The sequence below is a fragment of the Girardinichthys multiradiatus genome, chromosome 21 (assembly GCF_021462225.1).
Source record: "Girardinichthys multiradiatus isolate DD_20200921_A chromosome 21, DD_fGirMul_XY1, whole genome shotgun sequence".
In the NCBI taxonomy this organism is placed as follows: Eukaryota; Metazoa; Chordata; class Actinopteri; order Cyprinodontiformes; family Goodeidae; genus Girardinichthys; species Girardinichthys multiradiatus.
This window is the reverse complement of record NC_061813.1, coordinates 39,080,819-39,108,802: the sequence shown is the minus strand read 5'-3', so window position 1 is coordinate 39,108,802 and position 27,984 is coordinate 39,080,819. Positions and strand designations below refer to the sequence as shown.

The 27,984-nt window shown below is 44.5% G+C and overlaps 2 protein-coding genes and 1 long non-coding RNA gene across 5 annotated transcripts; 1 reads left to right on the top strand and 2 right to left on the bottom strand.

Annotated features, from left to right (window-relative positions):
* Nucleotides 1-33: 33 nt before the first annotated feature.
* On the bottom strand, nucleotides 34-12,181 carry lrrc31 (leucine rich repeat containing 31). Of its 2 annotated transcripts, none has more exons than XM_047350050.1 (11): nucleotides 12,117-12,181; nucleotides 11,897-11,987; nucleotides 7,469-7,651; nucleotides 6,850-6,993; nucleotides 5,186-5,353; nucleotides 3,555-3,719; nucleotides 3,281-3,463; nucleotides 2,968-3,135; nucleotides 2,731-2,895; nucleotides 1,703-1,858; nucleotides 34-633 (listed from the first exon to the last, which is right to left on the bottom strand). In XM_047350050.1, the coding sequence occupies exons 2-11, from the start codon at nucleotides 11,907-11,909 to the stop codon at nucleotides 257-259; spliced, it is 1,722 nt and encodes a 573-aa protein (XP_047206006.1). In that variant the 5' UTR covers nucleotides 11,910-11,987; nucleotides 12,117-12,181; the 3' UTR covers nucleotides 34-256. The 2 variants fall into 2 exon arrangements, with proteins under 2 accessions (XP_047206006.1, XP_047206007.1); XM_047350051.1 differs by having other exon boundaries at nucleotides 12,128-12,146.
* Nucleotides 1,705-7,508, top strand: LOC124858192. 2 transcript variants are annotated; one of them, XR_007035767.1, is made up of 3 exons: nucleotides 1,705-1,841; nucleotides 2,735-2,926; nucleotides 7,376-7,508. It is a non-coding gene; the product is annotated as an uncharacterized LOC124858192 (long non-coding RNA). The 2 variants fall into 2 exon arrangements; XR_007035766.1 differs by lacking the exon at nucleotides 7,376-7,508 and adding an exon at nucleotides 6,935-7,355.
* A 2,208-nt stretch (nucleotides 12,182-14,389) lies between the features above and the next one.
* On the bottom strand, nucleotides 14,390-27,632 carry eif2s3 (eukaryotic translation initiation factor 2, subunit 3 gamma). The gene is made up of 12 exons (XM_047350053.1): nucleotides 27,536-27,632; nucleotides 25,423-25,486; nucleotides 25,205-25,332; nucleotides 24,875-24,996; nucleotides 23,771-23,865; nucleotides 23,523-23,681; nucleotides 17,591-17,725; nucleotides 17,420-17,514; nucleotides 17,199-17,343; nucleotides 15,710-15,879; nucleotides 15,459-15,631; nucleotides 14,390-14,696 (listed from the first exon to the last, which is right to left on the bottom strand). The coding sequence occupies exons 1-12, from the start codon at nucleotides 27,602-27,604 to the stop codon at nucleotides 14,633-14,635; spliced, it is 1,419 nt and encodes a 472-aa protein (XP_047206009.1). The 5' UTR covers nucleotides 27,605-27,632; the 3' UTR covers nucleotides 14,390-14,632.
* Between the last annotated feature and the right edge of the window lie 352 nt (nucleotides 27,633-27,984).

The window sequence follows — 27,984 nt, the reverse complement described above, 5'->3', positions numbered from 1 at the left end:
TTTCTTCTGGTTTTTATGAAAAGAGTGAATTCATTTCTTTCTGCAACATATTTTATTTTGAAGATATTAGAATAATTGTGGTTATTAAACCTGCAACGGTCTGCTTGAGTCACTTTGTGCATCAGAAACTGAAATGTTTGAAAAATTGAAAATAATTCCAGGTAGGAAAAAAATCTCTTTGAATTTCACACAAAATATGAAGTTTGTTTCTGACTTGTTGAAATGTTTGTGATCCATAAACATCCTTCAGGATTCCTCATCCCTCCTCCTCCTCAGGCTGACTCTCCTCCTGACTGCTCGTCTTCCAGCCAGTAACGTCTGGATCCCATTCCAGCCGGATGTTCCTGTTCTTCGTGCTGTACTGCAGCTGTCGTCCCTCCTGCGATCCGACGGTCCAGCGCTGCATCGCCAGCCGGGCCAGCGCCGGCATTCGAGGAAGAGCCACGAGCAGCGCTGACAGCCAGGCCGAACAGGGAGCGGAGGTCAAAGGTCGAAGGCTGACGTCTGCCTCCTCCAGCGAGCGCAGACCTCCTGCTGCGAACAGCGCCGACCAGCCGGCGTCCGCGACCGAGCCGTTGTAGGACAGGTCCAACACTCTGAGGGAGGAGACACAGCCTCGTCTGCACACTTCAGCTGCACAGGAAAAATGAAAGATTACTTACTATATATATATGTATATACATATACATATATATATATATATATATAGTCAGTCAGTCATTTTCTACCGCTTATTCCATAGTGGGTCGCGGGGGAGCTGGTGCCTATCTCCAGCAGTCTATGGGCGAGAGGCAGGATACACCCTGGACAGGTCACCAGTCCATCACAGGGCAACACACAAACAACCATTCACACACTCATTCACACACCTAAGGTCAATTTAGAGTGACCAATTAACCTAACAGGCATGTCTTTGGACTGTGGGAGGAAGCCGGAGTACACGGTGAGAACCCACGCATGCACGGGGAGAACATGCAAACTCCATGCAGAAAGACCCCAGGACCTTCTTGCTGCAAGGCAACAGTGCTACCACCTGCGCCACTGTGCAGCCTATATATATATATATATGTATATATATACATATATATATATATATATATATATATATATGTATATATATATATATATATATATATATATATATACATATATATATATATACATATATATATATATGTATATATATATGTTTATATTTATATATACATATATACAAATATATATACATATATATGTATATATAGATATATATATATATGTATATATATATACATATATATATACATATATATATGTATATATATGTATATATATATATGTATATATATATATACATATATATATACATATATATATATGTATATATACATATATATATACATATATATATATGTATATATACATACATGTGTATATATATATATATATATATACACATGTATGTATGTATATATATATATATATATATATATATACATACATGTGTATATATATATATCAGTTTAATCTTAAAGCTGTTATTAAATTCTGTCATTCTTCTGATGAAGCAAAGACAGTTGTTAGTGTAATCACCTGAATGATGGGCTAAACATGACTTCAGATTTAATTCTATGATTACCTAGAAATTTGTTCTGCTTCTACTTTATGAAAAACCAAAACTAAATCATTGCGTTGTGGCTTTTCTAAAGGGTTCGTTGGTTACCTAGGTGATGCAGGTCATCGGTGGTGAGCCCGCAGCTGCTGAGGCGGAGCTCCACAATTACGGACGGCTGCAGAGCATCCAGCAACAGCGGCAAGCGACCGCCGACCACTTTACACCAAGAAACATCCACACTGCGCAGGTACGGCACCACCAGAGCTGATAAAACAACAGAAGATCATAGTAAAACATTTAGAAACATCCCAGCTTTAATTCAGTGGGGAAAAAATAGGTTTTAAAAACAAAGCAGTGCCACTAAAAACCCCTGTGAAATATAAATAGGCAACGCATGTTTTTATTTATACATTTTTGACCTGTTGGACTTTTAATTTGTAATCTATAAGTGTATGTTTTAATGGGGTAAAATATGGTGCCACACAGAGGCCCTCTTCTCGTAGCCACTTCAAAATGGGAAAGATAAGAGACCATGATGTTCAAGTAAGACGGATGTGTTGAACATGTGTGAAAAAAAACATCTCATGCCCACTGGTAAGTACAGTGGAGGTTGTGTGATACTGTGGGCCTGTTTATCTTCTAAAAGCCCTCAGAACGTCAGTGGAGCACATGGCATCATGATCTTTGTAATACTAGGACATTTTAAATAGAAATCTGGTGAGCCTCTGCTGGAAACAGAAAAAAGGTCATCTTTGGGTCTTTCAGAAGCATAATGATCCGAAATATTTGGCTAAATCAACACAGAAACTTTTCAGCAGACATAAAATCAACCTTCTTCCATGACCAGTTCAGTGAACAGACCTAAATCCTGTAGAAAGCCTATGGGCCGAGCTGACAAGAAGTGAACATCAGGGATCTTTGGACCATTTATAGAGAATGCCAGAAGACGAACATCGCCATTTCTCTGATTTAAACAAAATGCAATATAGCTTGTTTTGGCTCTGATTTTAGGAAAAATAAACCTAAAAAATGTGTCACATCTGTCATTTCCTGATTCCAACGTTCTGCTAAATGTTGCACTGAGTGGGATATGGATCATCTTCAGGTACAGATCCTGTGTGTTTGTCTGTGTTTACCCAGGGCAGTGAAGGACTCCTCATTCAGCCTGCAGCTGTTGAGCGGCAGCCTCCTCATCTGAGTCAGTGGGAGCACAGAGACCAGCTGGTGGACCACGCATCCTGCTTCCTTATTTGACGAAACGTTGACCTCTGTCAGCGCAGTCAGAGAGGGCAGCACCTGGACTGGAGAGAGCAAGGGATGTGAACGCTGCAGGTACCTGCTGGGCGTGCAGTTTAACATTCACAGCAGCTCACTCAAAGCCTCCAGGTCAGTGTGTGTCAGGCAGCAGAGGTGAAGGTCGAGGCTCTCTAGGTGTGTGATGTGAGGCAGGTGAAAGGAGAGGCGGCACAGGCCTCCAACCAGACCTTTATTACAGGACAGGTCCAGCTCACGTACCGAGGGGAGGCAGCGGAGTGAATTACCTGCAGAACCAATCATAATTTATTGGTTTTCACCTGATGCATCCTCGACAAGTTAAAGTTAAATCAGGTCCTTTCTTTACCAACAACAAGAATGTAATGCAGTTTTTTTAATGATCTCCAAAATCTCAGGTGGTGTTCATCTCACCGAGAGCATCGAGGCTGTCAGGTGTCAGGCCGCAGGCCTGCAGACGCAGTGTAGTCAGGGAGACAGCGTGAGATAGGGAGGCGGCCAGCTCTTTGAAGCCACCAGCTTCCACTTCCTGTGTGAGCCGAGGGTTACAGGAAACGTCCAACACACAGATTTTTGGCAGAACAGCCACCGTTCCTCCTGAAAGGGAAACATCACACAAACCCAGATAAATCCTTAAAACAAAAAAGCACTGAAAGAAATCTGCTGAATCAAAGAGTAACATTATTACCCAAAGCGGCAGCATCCACTGCAGTGAGCTGACAGTCCACCAGGTGGAGCTCTCTCAATGATGGGTGAAGTTTACCCAACAGGCCTTGCAAAGCGCTGCCACCAATACTGCTGTTCCAGGACAAATCAAGGACCTCCAAAAGTGGAACAGAAGGGAGGGCTTTGCCTACACAAGCAGAGAGGAAATAACTTTTTGGGGCTATAAAGGAGGAATACAAATGCATGCCACACTTTTCAGATTTCTATTTGTAAACAATTTTGAAAAACCAGCATCATTTTCCTTCTACTTCACAGTTAAGGTATGCAGGACTGTAACGTGTCAAAAAACAAAAATTTTAAAAAGGTGTAGAAAGACTTTTTCGAGTTTTAAGGAAATATTAATCTTCATTAACCTCCAACTTTATTTTTTGAGATTGTTAGCTTTACTCAATTAATTTACCACATATTTATTAAGAAAGTATAACTAGTATGAACCAATTTAAAACGTTTGGGCCGATATCGATATCTATATTTACCGATATCACATATATTATTTATATTTCCCTACCTTTTCAACTTCATGAAAAAATGACCATGAAAAGCTCTTCAACTCAGAACAAGAATCTTTAAATGCACCATAAAATACACCTGGAGGCGATGTAGTTGCATTAGCAGCGGAGTCACATGTGAGAAGCCTTGCAGCAGCATTCTGAGCAACCTGCAACCAGTCTAGGGAGGTTCTGGTTAGATGTGTATAAAGTACATATTAATAATCCAGACATCATGAGGCAAAAGACTGATTCATCATTTCCAGGTCAGGAAGAGAGACGATGGATCCATTTCTAAATGACTGAAGGTAGGATTTAACCGGAGACTTAAAAAACCTAAGTCAAAGGTTATCCCAAAGAATATAATAGGATTTTACGAAAGCACCAAGAGAGCAAATGATTTCCTTCATTTTTAATATATTTTTTCTTGTGCAAAGATAAGTATTACAGTTTTTATCTTAATTGAAGAAAATAGTCAGTCAGCCACATTTTAAATGAGACAGAGCACTTTAGAAACAACATTTGGATGAAAGATCTACAATTAAATATCAGCAGCATAACAGTGACAGGAGATGTCTTTAAAAGTTGACAGAATAAGCCCAAGAGGGAGCCGATATATTAAAAACAGCAATGACCCCAAAACGGAACCCTGAGGTACACCAGACCTGACTGGACAAGGATCAGTACGTTGATACCGCCATAAAAATAATCTGTCAGATGAGTATGAAGAGAACTACTGCAAAGCACTTCCTGATATACTAGCCCAGCACCTCAGCCTATCAAGCAAGATCTGATGGTCAACAGTATCAAAAGCTGAAGTTGGCTTCAACATAAGCGCCATAAAAAATGGTTTCACTCCTTTTATTATTATATTCTTTTTTTTTTTTTGCTAAATATGTTTATAGTAGATAGGCAAAACCTAACTTAACAGTGACTGTATTGAGTGTATTGTTTCTTTTTAACAAAGTTTCATTAGTTGGTCAAAGTCATGGTAGCTTTAGTTACAGATGCTGGAAATCCAGGATTTGTTTTGCTCAGGAATTAAACACTAAGCTGGTAGCAGCTTGTCAGTACAGGCTTGTTCTGCTTTTAACTTAAGTCTCACCCAGAGCAGCGACATCATCTGCATTCAGCCTACAGCTGCAGAGCTTCAGCGTCCTGATCCCACTCACATGTTGGAGGTGAGAGGTCAATGTCATAAGACTTCCACCAATAAGCTCGTTCCATGAGACATCCATCTCCTCCAGCTGAGGGAGGAACTGGACCAATGATGCTAAAAATGAGGAAAATACACTCAGTCAGAGCTGGCATTCATTTACAACAATAGGCTAATATTTACCTTTACTTCATGTCTTTTTGTAGGTTTTAAACTTAGCAAAGTACAAGAAAGAACCAATTAGATCAAAATTCGGTAGAAGGAAGAAATTGATTTGAATTTAAATTTATGGTTATCTCCTTGGAAGAGTTTGGAAAGCCAGGGGGAAAAGGTTAGCGTAGCATGCTGTTAATGTAGCAGCATGAAAACTGCAAATTAACTTCAAATGGTCCCTGTTCTGGCAGCTGTTAGCTAAACAGCTGCCAGCTTATGAAGACCACTGTTAGCTTAAGTAGCTGTTAGTTTGAGTAGCTGTTACCTTGAGTGACTGTTAGCTTGACACTATTTGCTTAGGTAGGTATAATTTAAGCAACTGCTAGCTTAAGTAGGTGTTAGCTTTAGCACCTGTTAGCTCACATACATGCTAGCTTTAGTAATCATTAGCTTGAGTAAATGATAGCTTTTGTTAGCTTTTGATGTGTTTAATTTGTGCTCAGTTCAAAGTTCTTTTAGAAATCTTTTCAGAAATCTGTCAGAAATACAACAAGAGCTTTTTCTAAAGTCTATATTCAATATGGCTGCCAAACATAAAACAGTGTGAAAGTTGCAGGTATAAACTTTATTTTAGCTGTTCTGATGGATTGTATCTCATTAATACTGTGCAACCTCTAATTGTAAACATGTTATTTTTCTTTTCATGTTTGAACCTATAAAATAAAGAGAAATACATAGTTTCAAGCTAGGGTGTTGCTACTACTAGTTAGCACTAAGACAATTAGCAAATACAGCTGGTTTTCTAACTTGCAACCCGAATGCACTCGACTTAAGTGTGACGTAATTCTTAAACCAAGTTTCTACGTGTGTGGCAAATCTAATTTAGGATTTACTGAGTCTTGGCTACAAGGAGCTATACGAATTCCTCCATTATTCTCCAAACTTAAAACCACTCTGACTTTTCATACTGCAGGTAAGACACTGACTCTTAAAACTACCCTGAATAACCTCACCTACAGAAAACAAAGAAAAGATAATAGGTGAAATACATTTATGAACCTTTTAGAGTGTTTTGCTTCTAGTTAACACTGTCAATTTGAGGTTAAAATTAAATGCCGTAGAGTGCGACTAATGTTCACCCATCAACTGCACAAAGGGAAAACATGTGAGAGTTCAGTTTTCGGTTTGCTGTTTTAAAATGTTCAGGATAAATACTGAAGGTTTTTTAAGGTTGGTCGTGTATAAAACTGTCTAAAACCATCCTTTTAAAGGTTGGGGTGTCGAGTGTCATTATGTTATGTTTCTCAGCTTCAAGGAAAGGATCTCCAAAGACAAACAGCATGTAGAGGACTGTGGTCCTGTAATCGTGTTTCACCAGTTTCCACTTGTGAAGCATTTATAAAAATATATATTTTCCACCTTTAAGATGATTCACCAGCAGTAAAACAACGTTCTAATACCGAGCTCCAGCAGGTCTGTAGCCGTCAGGTCACAGTGAGCCACACTGAGGCTCCTGCTGTCTGCCTTCTTCCCCAATTTCTGCAGGAAAACGCACACTCTTCCCCAGCCAGCGTCACGCTCGCTCTGCACCGAGGCTCCAACACCTGAAAAACACCACAACCACCTGAATGCAGCTGCACCACCTTTGCTTATTTTTTACCTTCATAAACTCTCTTGTTGAGTGTTTTACAGGAAGCTTTGTGCTTCTCATCTGCTCTTGTTGGTTTGTGTGTCTTTCATGGTTCCCTCTTTGACACAAATCAGAGTCTTTGAAAATAAGTCTGCAGTTGCTACATCATTTTGCATCATTAAAATCTATCTCTCTGTAGCTGTTTTTGTTCATTTGTAATTTGTTTTTCCTTGTTTTGTGTCTCTTAACGCCTTCAGGCCCAATATTTTCAAGTTAAAGCTCTATCAGCTCTATTGCAATCATTTTGAGTTTGATTTAAAGGTATCTCAGCTTTTTTTCTGTCTAAATATGTCTAGGTTTGTCCAGGCAGAATGAGGCCACTGCACGAAGTCTTCTCCAGAACAAAAAAACATGATATCATGCTACACAGAGTGGACTTTCCTCCTTACCTGGGTTCTGTCCTTTGTTCTGGGACTCTGCATCCTCAGGGATCCCCGTCCGGTCTGAGGTTCGCGACAGGAAGCGTCCCAGGGGCTTCCTGTCTGATGCTGAACGTTTCCTGCGGATCTGACTCATGATGATGTCAAGGGGGGAGCGTCTCTGGCTGCCTCCATCCCGCCCCCTCTGTCCATCTGATTAAATGTATCATTACTGATATTAAATATACAGAAGCACATGTTGGGAAATATTACGTGAGCTTAATATTGGGCTCACAATGCAGCTCCATGCAAGGTTATGGTGAGGAATCAGCTGGGATTAGTCACTAAGAACTGCACTGGTATCACTGTGCTGTAAGACCCGTCAAAAGTTTAACAGTAAACATCTAAATGATTCAGAAAAGGTCAAGGTATCGCCCTGAGTATGACTCAAAGCATGCTATCCCTACAGCCAGCCACAGAGGTGGAAGCATTATGCTGTGGGCAGTTTTTCTTGTTTTCTGCTAAAGGTACAGGATAACTTCACAGCATTGATGGGACAATGGATGAAGACATGCACCATAAAACTTTAAAGGGGAACCTTCTTTCCTCAGAACACTGAAGACGGGTCGTGAATGATTCTTTCCGTATTACAAAGCCCAAAACACCAGAGAAGAATCATGGGCTGGTCTAGCCGGTCTGCAGACCTAAAATCCATGAAGCCTGACAAGCAGCATATGGAAGCAAATCGTTACCATATTTCAAATGAAAAAGCATTTTCAGAAATGCTTTTTCATTTGAAGAATGTGGCTGCATTGTTTGACTCATAAATGAAATTAGTTATCAATCATCCTATTTGCATTTTAATTTTCTTCTTCAAGACTGCTCATTCTTTCACTTAATTAAAATGAAAAAGACATTTGAGATTTATTTTTCAAAATATGCCCCAGCAAATAGATACCAAAATTCAATTTGAAATGTAAAATTTGAAAATAAAAAAGCATTTCCAGAAATGCTTTTTCATTTTAAGAATGTGGCTGCGTTATTTGACCCATAAATAAAATTAGTAATCAATCATCCTATTTGCATTTTCTTCTTCATGACTGCACATTTTATGCCATAATCAAAAAGAAAACAAAGCAAACATTGCTTTTTCGTTTTCGTGGTCTGCCCGTAAAGTACTGCCCAGAACTCGAAAACAAAAAAGCATTCCGAGCTGCGGGCGCAGAAGAGTGACGTCAGCAGCCGCCCTTCCTCAGCTCCCTGCTGACCGAGCTACCCATCTTGTTCAGTAGGGGGCGCTGTGCACGTCTGCATTGCATTACATTGCAAACGTGCCTAGAAATTGATTGAATTGCAGCAGGACCGAGCTCAATTTGTGGCAGTGGCAGGAAGAACTGGTAGTTCTGGTGGCAGACCGGATGCCAGAAGGTGCCAGACCGGCCGTAAAAACTTGCCAATGCGGTTGCCGCTGTTTTTGTGGAAGCTGATGCTGATTATCGGCAAATTGGTTGTCATTATTGTTATAGCCTGTTACCTTTAAATAATGATTTCATTATTGATTATTATTTAATAAACAGCTTTAGACCCATAACATAAGGTGATTGTATTTACTTGACATGGAAAATAAATAGCAATATGTTTATGTGTGACGTGTTGAAAGGATGACGAAGATTTATTGCACAAACAGCCGGTTAATTATAGAGCGGCTATTCTGAATCGTCACTCACAGAAAATTATAAATAAATGCTTAAAAACACGCTGGATGTCTCAGGCCATAAGGCTGCCACCGGAACTACCAGTTCTTCCTGCCACAAATTGAGCTCGGTCCTGCTGCAATTCAATCAATTTCTCGGCACGTTTGCAATGTAATGCAATGCAGACGTGCACAGCGCCCCCTACTGAACAAGATGGGTAGCTCGGTCAGCAGGGAGCTGAGGAAGGGCGGCTGCTGACGTCACTCTTCTGCGCCCGCCGCTCGGAATGCTTTTTCGTTTTCGAGTTCTGGGCAGTACTTTACGGGCAGACCACGAAAACGAAAAAGCAATGTCTGCTTTGTTTTCTTTTTGATTATGGCATAAAATGTGCAGTCATGAAGAAGAAAATGCAAATAGGATGATTGATTACTAATTTTATTTATGAGTCAAATAATGCAGCCACATTCTTAAAATGAAAAAGCATTTCTGGAAATGCTTTTTCATTTTAAATATGGTAACGATTTGCTTCCATAGCAGCAGCCAAGACACCTGAAGGTGTCAATGTTACAGAGGACTGAACCCAAATCCCTCCTGAGGTGTCTGCTGACCTGGCCACCATCCAGTTCTCACCTGGAAGTTTCTCTACTTATTTCCCTCAGTGAACATTATACAGGTCCTTCTCAAAATATTAGCATATTGTGATAAAGTTCATTATTTTCCATAATGTCATGATGAAAATTTAACATTCATATATTTTAGATTCATTGCACACTAACTGAAATATTCCAGGTCTTTTATTGTCTTAATACGGATGATTTTGGCATACAGCTCATGAAAACCCAAAATTCCTATCTCACAAAATTAGCATATTTCATCCGACCAATAAAAGAAAAGTGTTTTTAATACAAAAAACGTCAACTTTCAAATAATCATGTACAGTTATGCACTCAATACTTGGTCGGGAATCCTTTTGCAGAAATGACTGCTTCAATGCGGCGTGGCATGGAGGCAATCAGCCTGTGGCACTGCTGAGGTCTTATGGAGGCCCAGGATGCTTCGATAGCGGCCTTTAGCTCATCCAGAGTGTTGGGTCTTGAGTCTCTCAACGTTCTCTTCACAATATCCCACAGATTCTCTATGGGGTTCAGGTCAGGAGAGTTGGCAGGCCAATTGAGCACAGTGATACCATGGTCAGAAAACCATTTACCAGTGGTTTTGGCACTGTGAGCAGGTGCCAGGTCGTGCTGAAAAAGGAAATCTTCATCTCCATAAAGCTTTTCAGCAGATGGAAGCATGAAGTGCTCCAAAATCTCCTGATAGCTAGCTGCATTGACCCTGCCCTTGATAAAACACAGTGGACCAACACCAGCAGCTGACACGGCACCCCAGACCATCACTGACTGTGGGTACTTGACACTGGACTTCTGGCATTTTGGCATTTCCTTCTCCCCAGTCTTCCTCCAGACTCTGGCACCTTGATTTCCGAATGACATGCAGAATTTGCTTTCATCCGAAAAAAGTACTTTGGACCACTGAGCAACAGTCCAGTTCTGCTTCTCTGTAGCCCAGGTCAGGCGCTTCTGCCGCTGTTTCTGGTTCAAAAGTGGCTTGACCTGGGGAATGTGGCACCTGTAGCCCATTTCCTGCACACGCCTGTGCACGGTGGCTCTGGATGTTTCTACTCCAGACTCAGTCCACTGCTTCTGCAGGTCCCCCAAGGTCTGGAATCGGCCCTTCTCCACAATCTTTCTCAGGGTCCGGTCACCTCTTCTCGTTGTGCAGCGTTTTCTGCCACACTTTTTCCTTCCCACAGACTTCCCACTGAGGTACCTTGATACAGCACTCTGGGAACAGCCTATTCGTTCAGAAATGTCTTTCTGCGTCTTACCCTCTTGCTTGAGGGTGTCAATAGTGGCCTTCTGGACAGCAGTCAGGTTGGCAGTCTTACCCATGATTGGGGTTTTGAGTGATGAACCAGGCTGGGAGTTTTAAAGGCCTCAGGAATCTTTTGCAGGTGTTTAGAGTTAACTCGTTGATTCAGATGATTAGGTTCATAGCTCGTTTAGAGACCCTTTTAATGATATGCTAATTTTGTGAGATAGGAATTTTGGGTTTTCATGAGCTGTATGCCAAAATCATCCGTATTAAGACAATAAAAGACCTGAAATATTTCAGTTAGTGTGCAATGAATCTAAAATATATGAATGTTAAATTTTCATCATGACATTATGGAAAATAATTAACTTTATCACAATATGCTAATATTTTGAGAAGGACCTGTATATGCTGCTCAAAAAAATAAGGGGACACTTAAACAACACAATATAACTCCAAGTAAATCAAACTTCTGTGAAATCAAACTGTCCACTTAGGAAGCAACACTGATTGACAATCAATGTGTTATTTGAGGGTTTCCCTTAATTTTGTGAGCAGTGTACAATCTGTAACTTTGATGTTTTAATATATTCTTTAGTTCTTAGAAAAAAACTACAGTAAAACAGATGTTTCACGTCTCTGTATGCGAGTATCATCAGGAGATCCAAATCATTTTATTTACCTCCCTTTCTATGTAACTTTTTGTACATTTAGAATAAAACTACACAGGTACTTTGAGGAATAAATAACATTTTAACAACAAATCTAAAGTAGATTTTTAGCTAAATCACAGATGAAACTGGACTGTTATGTTTATTTAGAAATAAAACAGAAAACTGTCCGAAAATATGACAAAACTACTGTGTTTAGTTTCAGTAGAACCTCTTACCTGCAGACTCCATGTCAGACTGAAGTCACAATGCTTTATAAGATTTAGATCCAGTCGGACGTGCAGACTGGTCCCCTGGTTCGTTTGGACTCTGCCATGAAAAAATAAAAATGACCCAGAATCTTAAAACCCACTGAAATAAAGTTTTTGCGCAGTTTGCATTTGGTTTAGTTTCTATAAACGATCTAAAATGCAACTCTTCTTGTCGCTGGCGGCGCACCTGTCACCTACGTGACGTCACGTCTCGTGCTCGTCAGCTGGCAGATCCCGGAAGTTAAGCAGCACCTTCTGTAAATGTTTACAGTTTACTGATGGGGCTCCAGGTCTATGGAGAGCCGTTTTATCCAAAAATTCGTTAAATAAATAAATAAATACTGCTATTGATAAGTATTGATTATTCCCATGAAATAAAACAAAATAATTGTGTTAAAAGAAATTATCTCATTTTATTTAATTCATTTCAAGATTTATTTAATTTACTTAAAAATTTATTTATTTATTTATTTCATAATGCATTTTTATTTTGTGAGACTTTTATTTTGTAAAGCCACTTTACGTATTTCAGTAACTTTTATTTTTTAACCCCGTTTATAATTTTAAGCTCTTTTTATTTCATGTTCTTATATTCAAATGAGGGGTGGCGCTGGGACAACCGGAGGGAGCCAGGGGGTTCTGCGAGGATGCCAGAAGGAGCCAGACCGGCCGTGGTTTTTATTTAATAAACAGCGATAGACCCATAACATAAAGTGGCTGTATTTACTTGGATGGAAAATAAATAGCACTATGTGTGTGTATGACGCGCTGAAAGGATGAGGAAGACTGCTGGTCTGGCACCAGAACCCCCTGGCTTCCTCCAGCATGCCGTCTTCTGGCGGGCAGCGCCAAGCTTCTTTCAGCCACAGCCACGAACTGAGCTCCGCCCTGCTGTCCCAGCGCCGCCCAACAGATAAAACTCCGCCCCCTCATTTGAATATAAGAACATGAAATAAAAAGCTTAAAATTAAAAACGGGGTTAAAAAGTAAAAGTCACTGAAATACGTAAAGTAGCTTTACAAAATAAAACTGCATTATGAATTAAATAAATAAATAAATCTTTAAGTAAATTAAATAAATCTTGAAATGAATTAAATAAAATAACATGAACATTTCTTTTAACAAAATTATTTTGTTTTATTTCATGGGGATATTTATTCATTTCATGGAATATTTATGAATTTATCAATAGCAGTATTTATTTAATTTTGATTAAAACGGCTCTCCATACAGGTCAACGCCGTTTCGTGGCAGTGAACCTCCAGAAAAACAGGATCACCAAAAGACCAAAAGGTGCGAAACGACCAGCAGGGTTTAAAGAATGACCAGTTCATTTTATAACGATCACATTTATTTGCCAACAACAGATAATATGTCTATGATTATAACCTCTGTATAAAAAGTTCATTTTTCTATTTTATTTAGAGAATATGAAGCATTTATTTAAAACTGATTTGGGTTCAGATGTGAACAGATAATGGAAAGTGAATGAAAAAGCAGCTAAACAAAACCTTTAAAATATCAGTCAATAAACAATAATAATGCTAAATGTTTATATTATATAAATTTTTATATAATATAAAAAAATACTTATATAGCCATTAAAAGGTGTCAACGACAAATAGCCAAATTAAATGTCAAAATGATTGTGTGCTGGATGAGGCTGAGCAATAAGGTAAAGATTAAATCAACACATTACTCTGAATTATTTAAATAAAAATGCTTTTTGAATGAAATAATTCAATTATGCATTTAATATATAATTTTAAAAATATGATAAAATATTAATCAATGTATCCCCAGTTTTATTTAAATAATCATTTATTTAAAAACTTACCGACATTGAATTTTGGCCCTTTTTGCTACACGTATCAGAAGACCTGGAGAACCACTGATGAAGACTTTAACAGATGAGCTGCAAGTCTGGCAAGCTCAAAAACCAGAACTGGGTCAGGACTTTTATAAAAACCTTCATCCCAGTTCCCTCTTGATTCTCTTCTGGTTTATTTCATCATTATGAACATTGTGCTGCAAACTGCATTTTTAGGTTGAACAAAATGCTGAAATAATGGCTCAGAATCAATGCAGCCATGTCTTAAAATGTTTGATCATATTTTTTAGTGGCCATTTAAATTAATTGTATTCTGTGTTGTTTACGCTGCCATCTATGAATCAGAATCAGAGGCAGGAAGCTCCGGTCCTGCAGCTCCGACTTCCTGAACGTTTTAGATGCTTCCCTGCTTGGAAAGCCAGATTTAAATGAATTGTTCCTCAGGTTCCTGCTGATATGGAGACAAGCCACAGAGATAATTTAGTTCTTTGAATCAGGTGTGGTAAAGTAAGGGCACATCTAAAACATCTCACAGCTCCATGATCCAGAAGAAATAACTAATAAACGTACACCTTGACCTTTCAATGAAGAACCAGTTTAAACCCCATTAAACCTCAAAGACACAGAAGTTCCTTCCAAACGTATTTTATTCAATCTGAAATCTGAAGCCCAGCGAAGGATGTCCTCTGCACTGACTGCTGTGTAGGAGCACCTCCTCTGTGCTCCTTCGTCTCCAGCAGAAACAAACGCAGAGGAGATGCAGGAGGCGTCTTTAAACCAACAAAACGTCCCAGTTGTAAAAATGAAAAACAAAACAAATCCTTTAGGAGTGGGGTGGTCGAGTTGTCCGGCTGACGTCCTGCTTTTTCGTCTCAGTCGTCGTCCACTGTAGGTGTGATGGTCACGCCTCTTCTGATCTGTCCCCAGCCGATCAGACTGAGACCAACACAGAACAACAAAGCCAAAATTAAATCCTAAAGATCTGTAAAAGTTGTTCATTTTTCCATTCATCGCTTTATTTTTATAGGGACAAGAGTCCTAGCTGAAAATAATTTGTGATGTTTGTCACTTGTTGGACCAACTCAGAGCCGACTATACAAACAATAAAGCTAAACTTAAACTTCCAAAATGAGCTGGTCCTCCTTAACAAAATGCTTCAATGTGAGCCAAAATGGCTCCAGTCTGGCTTCCATGTTTCATCCAGAGTCTAAACACGCTTCATCGTAACTTATTTCTTAAATCTGTGAGACTAAAGCCTCCAGTGTTGTAGGTAACTCAGAACCTGATTACAGGAAAAGCCCAAACCGTTGCTTCAGCGGACTCAACACGCTTCACCAGACTTGGAATATTTCTACTTCTACTGTAAAACTAAATGTAGCAACAGCATCACATGGAAATGATTCAGGATCCAAACCGAACACAGCAGGTCTAAGCCTTCAGGCCCGGATCTCCTAGAGATAGATCGTCCATCTGGTTTGATCTTATGGAGCAAAGATCAAACCAGGTTTGAACTCAACTCTCTTCATACAGACGGCTGCTGCTGTATATTTAACACATACAGGAAGCTTTAAATGGATCAATAAGTTGGTTTCAACAGGGCTCCTGATAACTGGCTGAAGATTTCTGGACCTGAACGCATCCCTTGCTGCGGTCCTCAGACACTAATCTGAACTCCAGGAGAAATCCGCTGCTTCTTACCGCCAGTGTTTCTCCACACGCCGACTGAGCGCGATCTTCTCTCCGACCTCCGTGCACACCGGGTTGGTGAGGACGATCTTGGCCAGATCAGCCTTGACGGCGCTGACGCGTCCGCCTGTCGACAGCGAGCCGATGTTTACCATCAGCACCTCGTTCTTGGACAGCTTCTGGACCTGGAGACCGGAGAAAGCTGGTCATAAACTGATATCGCTGAGGAATCAGGACTACGTTTCCCATGATGCACGGCTCACCTTGGCGGCCTTTTTGTCCCCCTCTGTGCGGACTCCAAGCAGCCTTCTGAGGAGGAAATAGGAGATCTCCAGCTCGGTGAAGATCTCTGGCAGCGCTCCAACGGCCCCCAGCACCTGACCCACCATACGGTCCGCTCGGCACAACGTCGGGTCGATCTTTGTTCCGACACCTGGAGAGACGGATAGTTTGTTTTTATTTTTTTTCCCCCACTTGTCCAGACTCAAATTCCCAAAGTACGGTCATTTTATAATAACACGTTTAAATGTTCGCTATCAATTATTTGGACATTTTTCTACAGAGGGCAGAACTTAAGGGTGTATTCACACCAGGAAAGTCCTTCAGTCCGCCTGTTTGGTCCGGACCAAGGGAGAACTTTATTTTTCATGTGGTGCGGTTTGTTTTCACATTGTACTTTTTGCAAGTGAACTATTACTTGTAAACAAAGCCATGTGGGTGACGATCATTGCTCCCATTGGACAGAAATGACGGGGGCGGGACAGAGCACAGACCCGAAAACTTGGGCAAACATCTGTAGACGTGCTGCGTGCAGAAACTCTGTTCTGCATATTTGTGCCGTTATTACAGCTGCAATATTACTGTGAGTCAAGAGAGTCAACACAGATTTTGCCAAGTTCTATTTATAATTTTGAAACGGCGTCAGAGAAAACAAGAGTCCTGTCCCACAACATGCTAGTAGTGTTGCTAAGCAACATACAGCTGATCAGGTATGATTTTTAGTTCAACGTACACCTTTGCTACTGTGTATTCACACCTGCACAAAAGGTCACGACCAACGGGGGAAACGAACTCTGGTCCATTTAAAGCAGACAAAAAGTGGCAGGTGTGAATACGACCTAAATATGGAACCTGGAACAAACCGGGTCAAATGAGAAGGAAGGATCGACACAACAAAGGCTGAAGGAAAAAAGAAAGAAAAGAAGGAAGGACGGAAGGAAGGAAAAAAGGAAACACTAACACAAAGAAGGGATGAGGAAAGTTAAGACGGGAAAAAGTGAGGAAGTATCTGAATGAAAAACTGAGGAATTAAGGACAGAAGGACTCAAGAAAATAAAAAAGTACACAAGGTAGGAAGGAAGGATGAACAAAATGGATCATGTAAGAATGGAGGGACACAAAGAAAGGAAACAAGGTAGGAAGGAAAAAAGTACAGAAGCAAGGGATATACAAAAGGAAGAAAGGGAGGCATGATAAAAGGAGGAGGGAAAGGACATGAGTTCAGATGAAAGAAGGAAAACTAGGAAGAGAAGAAAGGACAACATTTGAACAACTGGACAGGAACTAAAAGTGTAAAATAGAAACATTTTTGGATTTTATTTTTGTAATAATCCAGACTGTAGGAACTCTGTTCCTCTGTGGACTTCATGGATCCTCAGGTCATTTCTGTTACATTTAAACCTCCAGAGTCCAGATTTGAACATCTCTGTTTTCTCTCCAGCTCTGAAAATGAGACCTTAAATGTTCCCTCACCGATGAGGCCTCCTGGTGCGGCGTACTGCAGATCGTTGTGTTCAGCAAACAGAGAGACGATCTTGGAGAAGATGGGTTTGCACATCAGCTTTCCCTCATGGTCTTTGGAGACGATTCCGGGCCGGACCTCAATCTCCTGACCCACCTGCGGGTCACACACACACAGACATTTCAGATAAAAGTTCTAGAGCACCGTGGCCGTTTATTGCTGCGGTCTTCACCTTCAGCACACCCTTCAGGATGCTTCCTCCTGCCACGCCTCCCTTCAGGTCATCCACCTCACAACCTGGTTTGTTCACGTCAAAGGATCTGATGACTGAAGTTTCCGTCCCGTTAAAATGTGCCGACAGAAACACAGGAAACAAGCAACACTTGATCCGTTTTATTCCTACCGATGAGGCGGGGCTCCGAGGTGAAGTCTCTGACAGGAACAGGGATCTTTTTGTCGATGTATTCGCAAACCACTTCGATGTTGTACTTCAGCTGCGCAGAGATGGGAATGATGGGAGCTCCCTCAGCTACTGTGCCTGCAGGAGAAACATCAGCAGAGATTCAGCGCTCTTCACACTCAGTAACACACTTGCTGAAGATCTGCTAAAAACTTCGACATAAAAACATCTTTTATTGTTGCTGTGTCATCTAAAAAACTACGGAAGAATTCAACCTCTAATTTGAGGGAGAACAGTTGCTTTAAAAACATTTTTACATAAAATAATTCAAACTGAAGCTGTTCTGTAATTTATACATTAATCAGAGTTTCTAATAACCTAATTAGTGATCAACGAATCCCGGTTTTCTTTCAGGTATAAATATAGAGTGAAACAGAAGCCCAAAAACAATCTTCACTGAGAGCAAAATGTACTGGGGTCAAATTCCTTGTGTCTGTGCACAAACTCGACAATAAAGCTGATTCTGATTCCTCTTAGCAATAGGAAAGACAAGAGAACATGCTACTCAAGTAACGCAGATGTGTGCTGATCATCAGAAATCAGGAAAACGATACGAGAAAATAGCTGCTGGTCTAAAGCCGCCCCTACCTGCAGATCTGTGATGATTGAAATGTTTAGAACAGCTGGATGAGGACCCAACCGTGGATGAGGACCCAATCGTGACCTAACTGTGGACGAGGACCCAACCGTGGAGGAGGACCCAACCGTGACCCAACTGTGGAGGAGGACCCAATCGTGACCTAACTGTGGACGAGGACCCAACCGTGGAGGAGGACCCAACCGTGACCCAACTGTGGAGGAGGACCCAATCGTGACCTAACTGTGGACGAGGACCCAACCGTGGATGAGGACCCAATCGTGACCTAACTGTGGACGAGGACCCAACCATGGAGGAGGACCCAACCGTGACCCAACTGTGGAGGAGGACCCAATCGTGACCAAACTGTGGACGAGGACCCAACCGTGGATGAGGACCCAATCGTGACCTAACTGTGGACGAGGACCCAACCGTGGAGGAGGACCCAACCGTGACCCAACTGTGGAGGAGGACCCAACCGTGACCCAACTGTGGACGAGGACCCAACCGTGGATGAGGACCCAATCGTGACCTAACTGTGGACGAGGACCCAACCGTGGAGGAGGACCCAACCGTGACCCAACTGTGGAGGAGGACCCAATCGTGACCTAACTGTGGACGAGGACCCAACCGTGGATGAGGACCCAATCGTGACCTAACTGTGGACGAGGACCCAACCGTGGAGGAGGACCCAACCGTGACCCAACTGTGGAGGAGGACCCAACCGTGACACAACTGTGGACGAGGACCCAACCGTGGATGAGGACCCAACCTTGGATGAGGACCCAATCGTGACCTAACTGTGGAGGAGGACCCAACCGTGACCTAACTGTGGAGGAGGACCCAACCGTGGCCCAACTGTGGAGGAGGACCCAACCGTGACCTAACTGTGGAGGAGGACCCAACCGTGACCTAACTGTGGAGGAGGACCCAACCGTGACCCAACTGTGGAGGAGGACCCAACCGTGACCCAACTGTGGACGAGGACCCAACCGTGGATGAGGACCCAACCTTGGAGGAGGACCCAACCGTGGATGAGGACCCAATCGTGACCCAACTGTGGAGGAGGACCCAACCGTGGATGAGGACCCAATTGTGACCTAACTGTGGACGTGGACCCAACCGTGACCCAACTGTGGAGGAGGACCCAATCGTGACCTAACTGTGGACGAGGACCCAACGGTGGAGGAGGACCCAACCGTGACCCAACTGTGGAGGAGGACCCAACCGTGGAGGAGGACCCAACCGTGACCCAACTGTGGAGGAGGACCCAACCGTGACCCAACTGTGGACGAGGACCCAACCGTGGATGAGGACCCAACCTTGGATGAGGACCCAATCGTGACCTAACTGTGGAGGAGGACCCAACCGTGACCTAACTGTGGAGGAGGACCCAACCGTGGCCCAACTGTGGAGGAGGACCCAACCGTGACCTAACTGTGGAGGAGGACCCAACCGTGACCTAACTGTGGAGGAGGACCCAACCGTGACCCAACTGTGGAGGAGGACCCAACCGTGACCCAACTGTGGACGAGGACCCAACCGTGGATGAGGACCCAACCTTGGAGGAGGACCCAACCGTGGATGAGGACCCAATCGTGACCCAACTGTGGAGGAGGACCCAACCGTGGATGAGGACCCAATTGTGACCTAACTGTGGACGTGGACCCAACCGTGACCCAACTGTGGAGGAGGACCCAACCGTGACCCAACTGTGGACGAGGACCCAACCGTGGATGAGGACCCAACCTTGGAGGAGGACCCAACCGTGACCCAACTGTGGACGAGGACCCAACCGTGACCCAACTGTGGAGGAGGACCCAACCGTGACCCAACTGTGGACGAGGACCCAACCGTGGATGAGGACCCAACCTTGGAGGAGGACCCAACCGTGACCTAACTGTGGATGAGGACCCAACCGTGACCCAACTGTGGACGAGGACCCAATTGTGACCCAACTGTGGACGAGGACCCAACCGTGGAGGAGGACCCAACCGTGGACGAGGACCCAACCGTGGATGAGGACCCAACCGTGGACGAGGACCCAACCGTGGATGAGGACACAACCGTGGACGAGGACCCAACCGTGGATGAGGACCCAACCGTGGATGAGGACCCAACCGTGGACGAGGACCCAACCGTGGATGAGGACACAACCGTGGACGAGGACCCAACTGTGGAGGAGGACCCAACCGTGACCCAACTGCGGAGGAGGACACAACCGTGAACGAGGACCCAACCGTGACCCAACTGCGGAGGAGGACACAACCGTGGACGAGGACCCAACTGTGGACGGTTGGGTCCTTCTCCAACCGTCCAACCATGACCCAACTGTGGAGGAGGACCCAACCGTGACCTAACTGTGGACGAGGACCCAACCGTGGATGAGGACCCAACCTTGGAGGAGGACCGAACCGTGACCTAACTGTGGACGAGGACCCAACCGTGACCCAACTGTGGACGAGAACCCAACCGTGGAGGAGGACCCAACCGTGACCCAACTGCGGAGGAGGACACAACCGTGGACGAGGACCCAACCGTGACCCAACTGCAGAGGAGGACACAACCGTGGACGAGGACCCAACCGTGACCCAACTGTGGACGAGGACCCAACCGTGACCCAACTGTAGAGGAGGACCCAACCGTGACCCAACTGTGGACGAGGACCCAACCGTGACCCAACTGTGGACGAGGACCCAACCGTGACCCAACTGTGGACGAGGACCCAACCGTGGATGAGGACCCAACCGTGGAGGAGGACCCAACCGTGACCCAACTGCGGAGGAGGACACAACCGTGGACGAGGACCCAACCGTGACCCAACTGCGGAGGAGGACACAACCGTGGACGAGGACCCAACCATGACCCAACTGCGGAGGAGGACACAACCGTGGACGAGGACCCAACTGTGGAGGAGGACCCAACCGTGACCCAACTGTGGACGAGGACCCAACCGTGGATGAGGACCCAACCGTGGAGGAGGACCCAACCGTGACCCAACTGCGGAGGAGGACACAACCATGGACGAGGACCCAACCGTGACCCAACTGCGGAGGACGACACAACCATGGACGAGGACCCAACCGTGACCCAACTGCGGAGGAGGACACAACCGTGGATGAGGACCCAACCGTGACCCTACTGTGGACGAGGACCCAACCGTGGATGAGGACCCAACCGTGGACGAGGACCCAACCGTGGACGAGGACCCAACCGTGGACGAGGACCCAACCGTGACCCAACTGCCGAGGAGGACACAACCATGGACGAGGACCCAACTGTGACCCAACTGTGGACGAGGACGCAACCGTGACCCAACTGTGGACGAGGACCCAACTGTGACCCAACTGTGGACGAGGACCCAACCGTGACCCAACTGTGGAGGAGGACCCAACCGTGACCCAACTGTGGACGAGGACCCAACCGTGGATGAGGACCCAACCTTGGAGGAGGACCCAACCGTGACCTAACTGTGGATGAGGACCCAACCGTGACCCAACTGTGGACGAGGACCCAATTGTGACCCAACTGTGGACGAGGACCCAACCGTGGAGGAGGACCCAACCGTGGACGAGGACCCAACCGTGGATGAGGACCCAACCGTGGACGAGGACCCAACCGTGGATGAGGACCCAACCGTGGACGAGGACCCAACCGTGGATGAGGACACAACCGTGGACGAGGACCCAACCGTGGATGAGGACCCAACCGTGGATGAGGACCCAACCGTGGACGAGGACCCAACCGTGGATGAGGACACAACCGTGGACGAGGACCCAACTGTGGAGGAGGACCCAACCGTGACCCAACTGCGGAGGAGGACACAACCGTGAACGAGGACCCAACCGTGACCCAACTGCGGAGGAGGACACAACCGTGGACGAGGACCCAACTGTGGACGGTTGGGTCCTTCTCCAACCGTCCAACCATGACCCAACTGTGGAGGAGGACCCAACCGTGACCTAACTGTGGACGAGGACCCAACCGTGGATGAGGACCCAACCTTGGAGGAGGACCGAACCGTGACCTAACTGTGGACGAGGACCCAACCGTGACCCAACTGTGGACGAGAACCCAACCGTGGAGGAGGACCCAACCGTGACCCAACTGCGGAGGAGGATACAACCGTGGACGTGGACCCAACCGTGACCCAACTGCGGAGGAGGACACAACCATGGACGAGGACCCAACCGTGACCCAACTGCAGAGGAGGACACAACCGTGGACGAGGACCCAACCGTGACCCAACTGTGGACGAGGACCCAACCGTGACCCAACTGTGGAGGAGGACCCAACCGTGACCCAACTGTGGACGAGGACCCAACCGTGACCCAACTGTGGACGAGGACCCAACCGTGACCCAACTGTGGACGAGGACCCAACCGTGGATGAGGACCCAACCGTGGAGGAGGACCCAACCGTGACCCAACTGCGGAGGAGGACACAACCGTGGACGAGGACCCAACCGTGACCCAACTGCGGAGGAGGACACAACCGTGGACGAGGACCCAACCATGACCCAACTGCGGAGGAGGACACAACCGTGGACGAGGACCCAACTGTGGAGGAGGACCCAACCGTGACCCAACTGTGGACGAGGACCCAACCGTGGATGAGGACCCAACCGTGGAGGAGGACCCAACCGTGACCCAACTGCGGAGGAGGACACAACCATGGACGAGGACCCAACCGTGACCCAACTGCGGAGGACGACACAACCATGGACGAGGACCCAACCGTGACCCAACTGCGGAGGAGGACACAACCGTGGATGAGGACCCAACCGTGACCCTACTGTGGACGAGGACCCAACCGTGGATGAGGACCCAACCGTGGACGAGGACCCAACCGTGGACGAGGACCCAACCGTGGACGAGGACCCAACTGTGACCCAACTGTGGACGAGGACGCAACCGTGACCCTACTGTGGACGAGGACCCAACTGTGACCCAACTGTGGACGAGGACCCAACCGTGGATGAGGACCCAACTGTGGAGGAGGACCCAACCGTGGATGAGGACCCAACCGTGGATGAGGACCCAACCGTGGAGGAGGACCCAACCGTGACCCAACCGTAGACGAGGACCCAAGTTTATCTTCTCACAATGACCAGTGAACATTAACAGGTGTTTGCAGAACCGGATGATACTCTGAGGAGGCGATTACGACAGGGGGATAATCATGTCACCAGTGGGATTATGCTGCTCCAATGAAGTCTTTTGACATCTGTATTCTGGTGGAGGCTGCAGGTTTAAACCAAACTGAGTCAGACAGTTTGTCCAGTTAATCCAGACTCACCCTGGACGAAGGCAAGGATCTGCTCGTACTGCTCCTTGGCCTGGCTCTCCTTCACCAGGTCGATCTTGTTCTGGAGGATGAGGATGTGTTTCAGCTTCATGATCTCTATGGCAGCCAGATGCTCCGACGTCTGAGGCTGAGGACACGACTCGTTCCCCGCTGGACAGGCAGACAGAAAGAGCATCGTTAACAGAGTCCACAAGAGCTGATGGAGAGGCTCATCAACCCGCAGGATCAACTAGACTTACCGATGAGCAGGAGGGCAGCATCCATGACGGCAGCGCCGTTCAACATGGTTGCCATGAGAATGTCGTGGCCGGGACAGTCCACAAACGACACGTGTCTGTCGGGGAGACAACGAAGAGTTTGAACGGCTACTACTGACAGACCAGGGGGTCCTGACCTGTTTGTTTTGTTAGATCCCTCAATAAGAACAAATAAAACCTGCACCCCAAGGAATCATGGGACAACGAGTTTGTATTCAGGGATGAGCAGTCAGCTGAGATGTCTGTCGTATCCGACGTGTTCGGAGCGCTAAATGTTATAAAATCGGATCATTTCATACGGCTCTCTTTTTCTATTTTAGTAGAAACATGTTTGTCAAAGTGAGCAGAGCAGACCCCTACGGTCCAGATACTTCCTCATGTTCGGCTGAATTTGTTGCGCTCCAACAAGCCTTTGAATATAATTACGCAGATCAAAGTAAGAGTTAAAACAAACTGTACGTCCGGGTTGTTGATTTACCAACAGGAAACAGTTCCAGCTTCCTGCCTGACTGGATCTAGAGGTCAACATCAGATGTTTTCTTCAAGGTATTTTAGTTCTCTCAGGTATTCAGACAGCCGTAGATTTGGTTTATATGATCAGGAGCTGGACGAGGCAGCGTATAGCGGAGTCTGTGCCTCATCAATATAAGCAATCTGCAATAATCCTGTATGTTTACTTTTTACACAAATGCTCATTAATTTAGACTGAAACAGGAGAACATCAACTCATTTTATCATTAGATACTACAGCGATGGTATCAGCTGGAGTTAAAAACACATTTTCTCAACCTTTTCTTTGTTTTCCATCATCATGATATACCCACTGCCCTCTATGACCTTGAGGATCAGTGTAACTACATTCTAAGCTATTTTAGATCTATAGATCCATCCACCTGTTCAGATGCATTACTGGCCTGCACCACAAACACAGATTGTAGCAAATTGCTAGTTTACGTCAGTAGTTTACAAGAAAAACAGAGGAAAACAAATGCTGTTTTTTTTTTTTTTGTTCTCACATCAAACCCATTTGTAGTCTGGCAGCAGTGTTTGGTTTCTGAATCAGGACTTGTTTCTTTGCAGCCGTACCTGACCAGCTTGAAGTTGCCCTTGGTGCCAGGGATGTCTGTGGGAAACTCATCAGGGGTGCTGCTGCCACACGACCTATAGCACTCGGGTCTGGGACAGCTAGGGTCGTCCAGCTTGTAGACCTGCAGAGAGGGGGAACAGTGCTACTTGAACAATAATAAACTTTGATTAATGTCTACGAACACAAATATTTTTCACAACCCATTTTCTTTCTCCATACTTTCAGACCTGAAAAATACTTAAAACTTCATAATTTTCCATTTTAACTAGGATTCTTTCTCAATTATCACAATTAAAAGCAAGAAATTACACAGAACTGGCTCCAGGCACCTTGGCGTTAGCATATCCGAGCTTAATGGTGATGTTCCTCTCCAGCTCGTTCTTGAACCTGACGGTGTGAACACCAGAGATGGCCTTCACTACTGTGGACTTTCCATGGGCCACGTGACCGATGGTGCCTGGGAGCGGGAGAGAAAACCGGGAAAAGAAACAGATTTTCATTCATTTGTCACATAGACCCTGAAACAGATGTTGGCTGATTTCAGTACCGATATTAATGGTGGCCTGTCTGCTGATGATCTCTGGAGACAAAGGTGTTAAGGTCGACACGTTCTGCAGAGAGAGAGAACATCAGACACAAATCACAATGAGAAACAACACTGGGATTAACAGGGAGCAGAGCAGCATTCCCATTTTTAATCCTGGAGAGAGGCAGCTGTGACAGGGAGGCCTCAAAACAAACCAGAACACCACAGCACCACCACTTCACCTCAGCAAGATCAATCAGGATTGGTTTGGTCTGATGAAAGTCAACTATTAAAACATGCAACAGCATTTTAAACCAGCTGAAATATGAGATTATGAGGATTAATTTACATTAAAAATAAATAATTTCTGCAAGCAAACCCTCATTTGGTCTCAAACGATCCTGTAGTCTGTTCTAAACTAAGCAAACTGTAACCGAAAAGCTTTAAGAACAACAAAGTAAAATCACGCAGTACAGAAAGAGCAAACTCACCAACCAATCTGAATTTTCCAAGTCTCCTAATAAGCTGTCAATTGTTTTGGTTTGTAATGCATGAATCAAGCCAGGTGGGAACGCACTGTGGTTATACGAAGGTTGAAGAGATCATTTCATCTCCCGTTAGAGAAAAGTTAGATATGCACGACAGCTTGTAGTCGGTGGATTACAACTGTGGTTTCAGGCACCTTTAAAACATCAGTTCTGACGATGAGGAACAACGTCTGAGGAAGGAAACTGAACTAACGATCCCCGAGGAAATGAGGGCGTGGCAGGTGTGGAGAAGGAGCGACATGAATCAGATGGATGAAAAGGTTCCACAGAGATGGGAACATGTTCTGTCTGACCAAGAGTAATGGAGGTTCAACATGTTTTATAGTCTGATAGGGTTACAAGAAAAAAAGAGGCTGCTTATCATAAACAAGGATCGGCCATTTTGGCCCTTCGTCATTTCATACCACATTGCCAGGAAAAACATTAAAAAATGATTCATCCTTTCTAAGCCGGCCGCCATTGTCTGTGCCTCTATTTTTGTTATTTTACATAAATGATCTATTGCTCTATGCACTGACCTTGTGGGTTTTTTTTCAATTTGTTTGTACTTGTGACAGTGACATTAAAGGCTATTCTGTTCTATAACCACAGACATGTAACCATAACAAGTCAGTTCTGTCTGTCGCAATCAATAAAACTAAGCTTGAAGTAATGCGCCAGAAGTATGTGAGGACAGCAAGACTGTGGTGAGGTGTGTGGTATAAATGGTTTCAAGATCAGCATGGCTAGAGCTGGCCCCAGGAACAATTTGATTTAGGGGCCAACATCCAGCCACCACAGCACCACTAATGTCTATAAATACTGTCCATGTTTGATTGCTTTTGCATTTTACATTTACCACAGAAAGTTAACCTGTGAGCCAAACACAAACTCCTTAAAGAGATAGTTCAGATCTTTTCTTTTTTATTTGGGGGTAATGAACTGGTAAAATCTCTTCCTAGTCTTAAAGTTTTTCTTTTTCATGAACAGATCAGATTTTTCTGGAGGTTGAAGCAGCCAAGCAAACTTCTTCCATCTTTAAACAACTGCGATATAAAATAAGAAAAATAATCACACTTTTTTTGTATTATCATTAAACGGTTGTCTTGTTTGCACTGTGTCTTTACAACTAGCAAAACTGTCAAACTCTCCTGTGAAACCTCAAGTACTCTTGGTGCCCCAAGCAGACAAATATACCGCGTATTCCATGAGCCGACTTTGACTAGGACAGGTCATCCTCTGGGAGGGTTTAAAATGAGGTAGATTATCCGCTGTAGGGACCCCTGGCCTAAAGGGACCAACCAATGGAAGTAGTAATGTTCGACCTCAACTGCCACAATCAGACATGACTGACAATGAAAACGGAAGTTCCGGGACTCCGGAAGTTTATAAAGATTTAAAGAAATCCGGTAAAAGTGAAGCGGGTGTGGGGAAACTCTCCTCCCCGCTAGGCCTGCCGTCATGTGCCGGGTGGAACCCGCGCAGCTATGGCTACCGTTTTCCTCAACTGTCCCCGCTTTTTCCTAACCTCCTTTCAACCGAATAACCCTCCCAGAGTTACAGCCATTGAACTATAAAGCTGTAAATGTTGTGAAATGGGGACTCACCAAAGTGCTAAGGTCCTGTCTGGCCAGGTGAGGCTGACCGAGCGTTGTACCAGACTCATCCCCCGCCATCTTGGATGAAAAGGGAATGGAAGAGGCGGCAGCTCCGCCTGATTAACGGGAATACAATCACTTTATTTTTTTTATATATATATATATATATTCACTTTTACGCCTGATAACTAACAAATAACTATCAACCGGTCAAACGGAGACGATAGAAAAATACAAATATCCTCATTTTAAACGAGAAACTCCTCCAAGTTAAAGAGACGGGGTCCTTCCTGAACGGCTGATGCAATTTATCACCACCGAGAACATTTGAACCCAGGCTTCCACCGCTTGTACCTCATTAATATTGGATTTTTACTGGAACTGGCACATTCCCCAGATAACCTCCATTCCCTAATTTTAAGTAAAATAAAATAAATGCCATGTTTTTCATTTTTTGG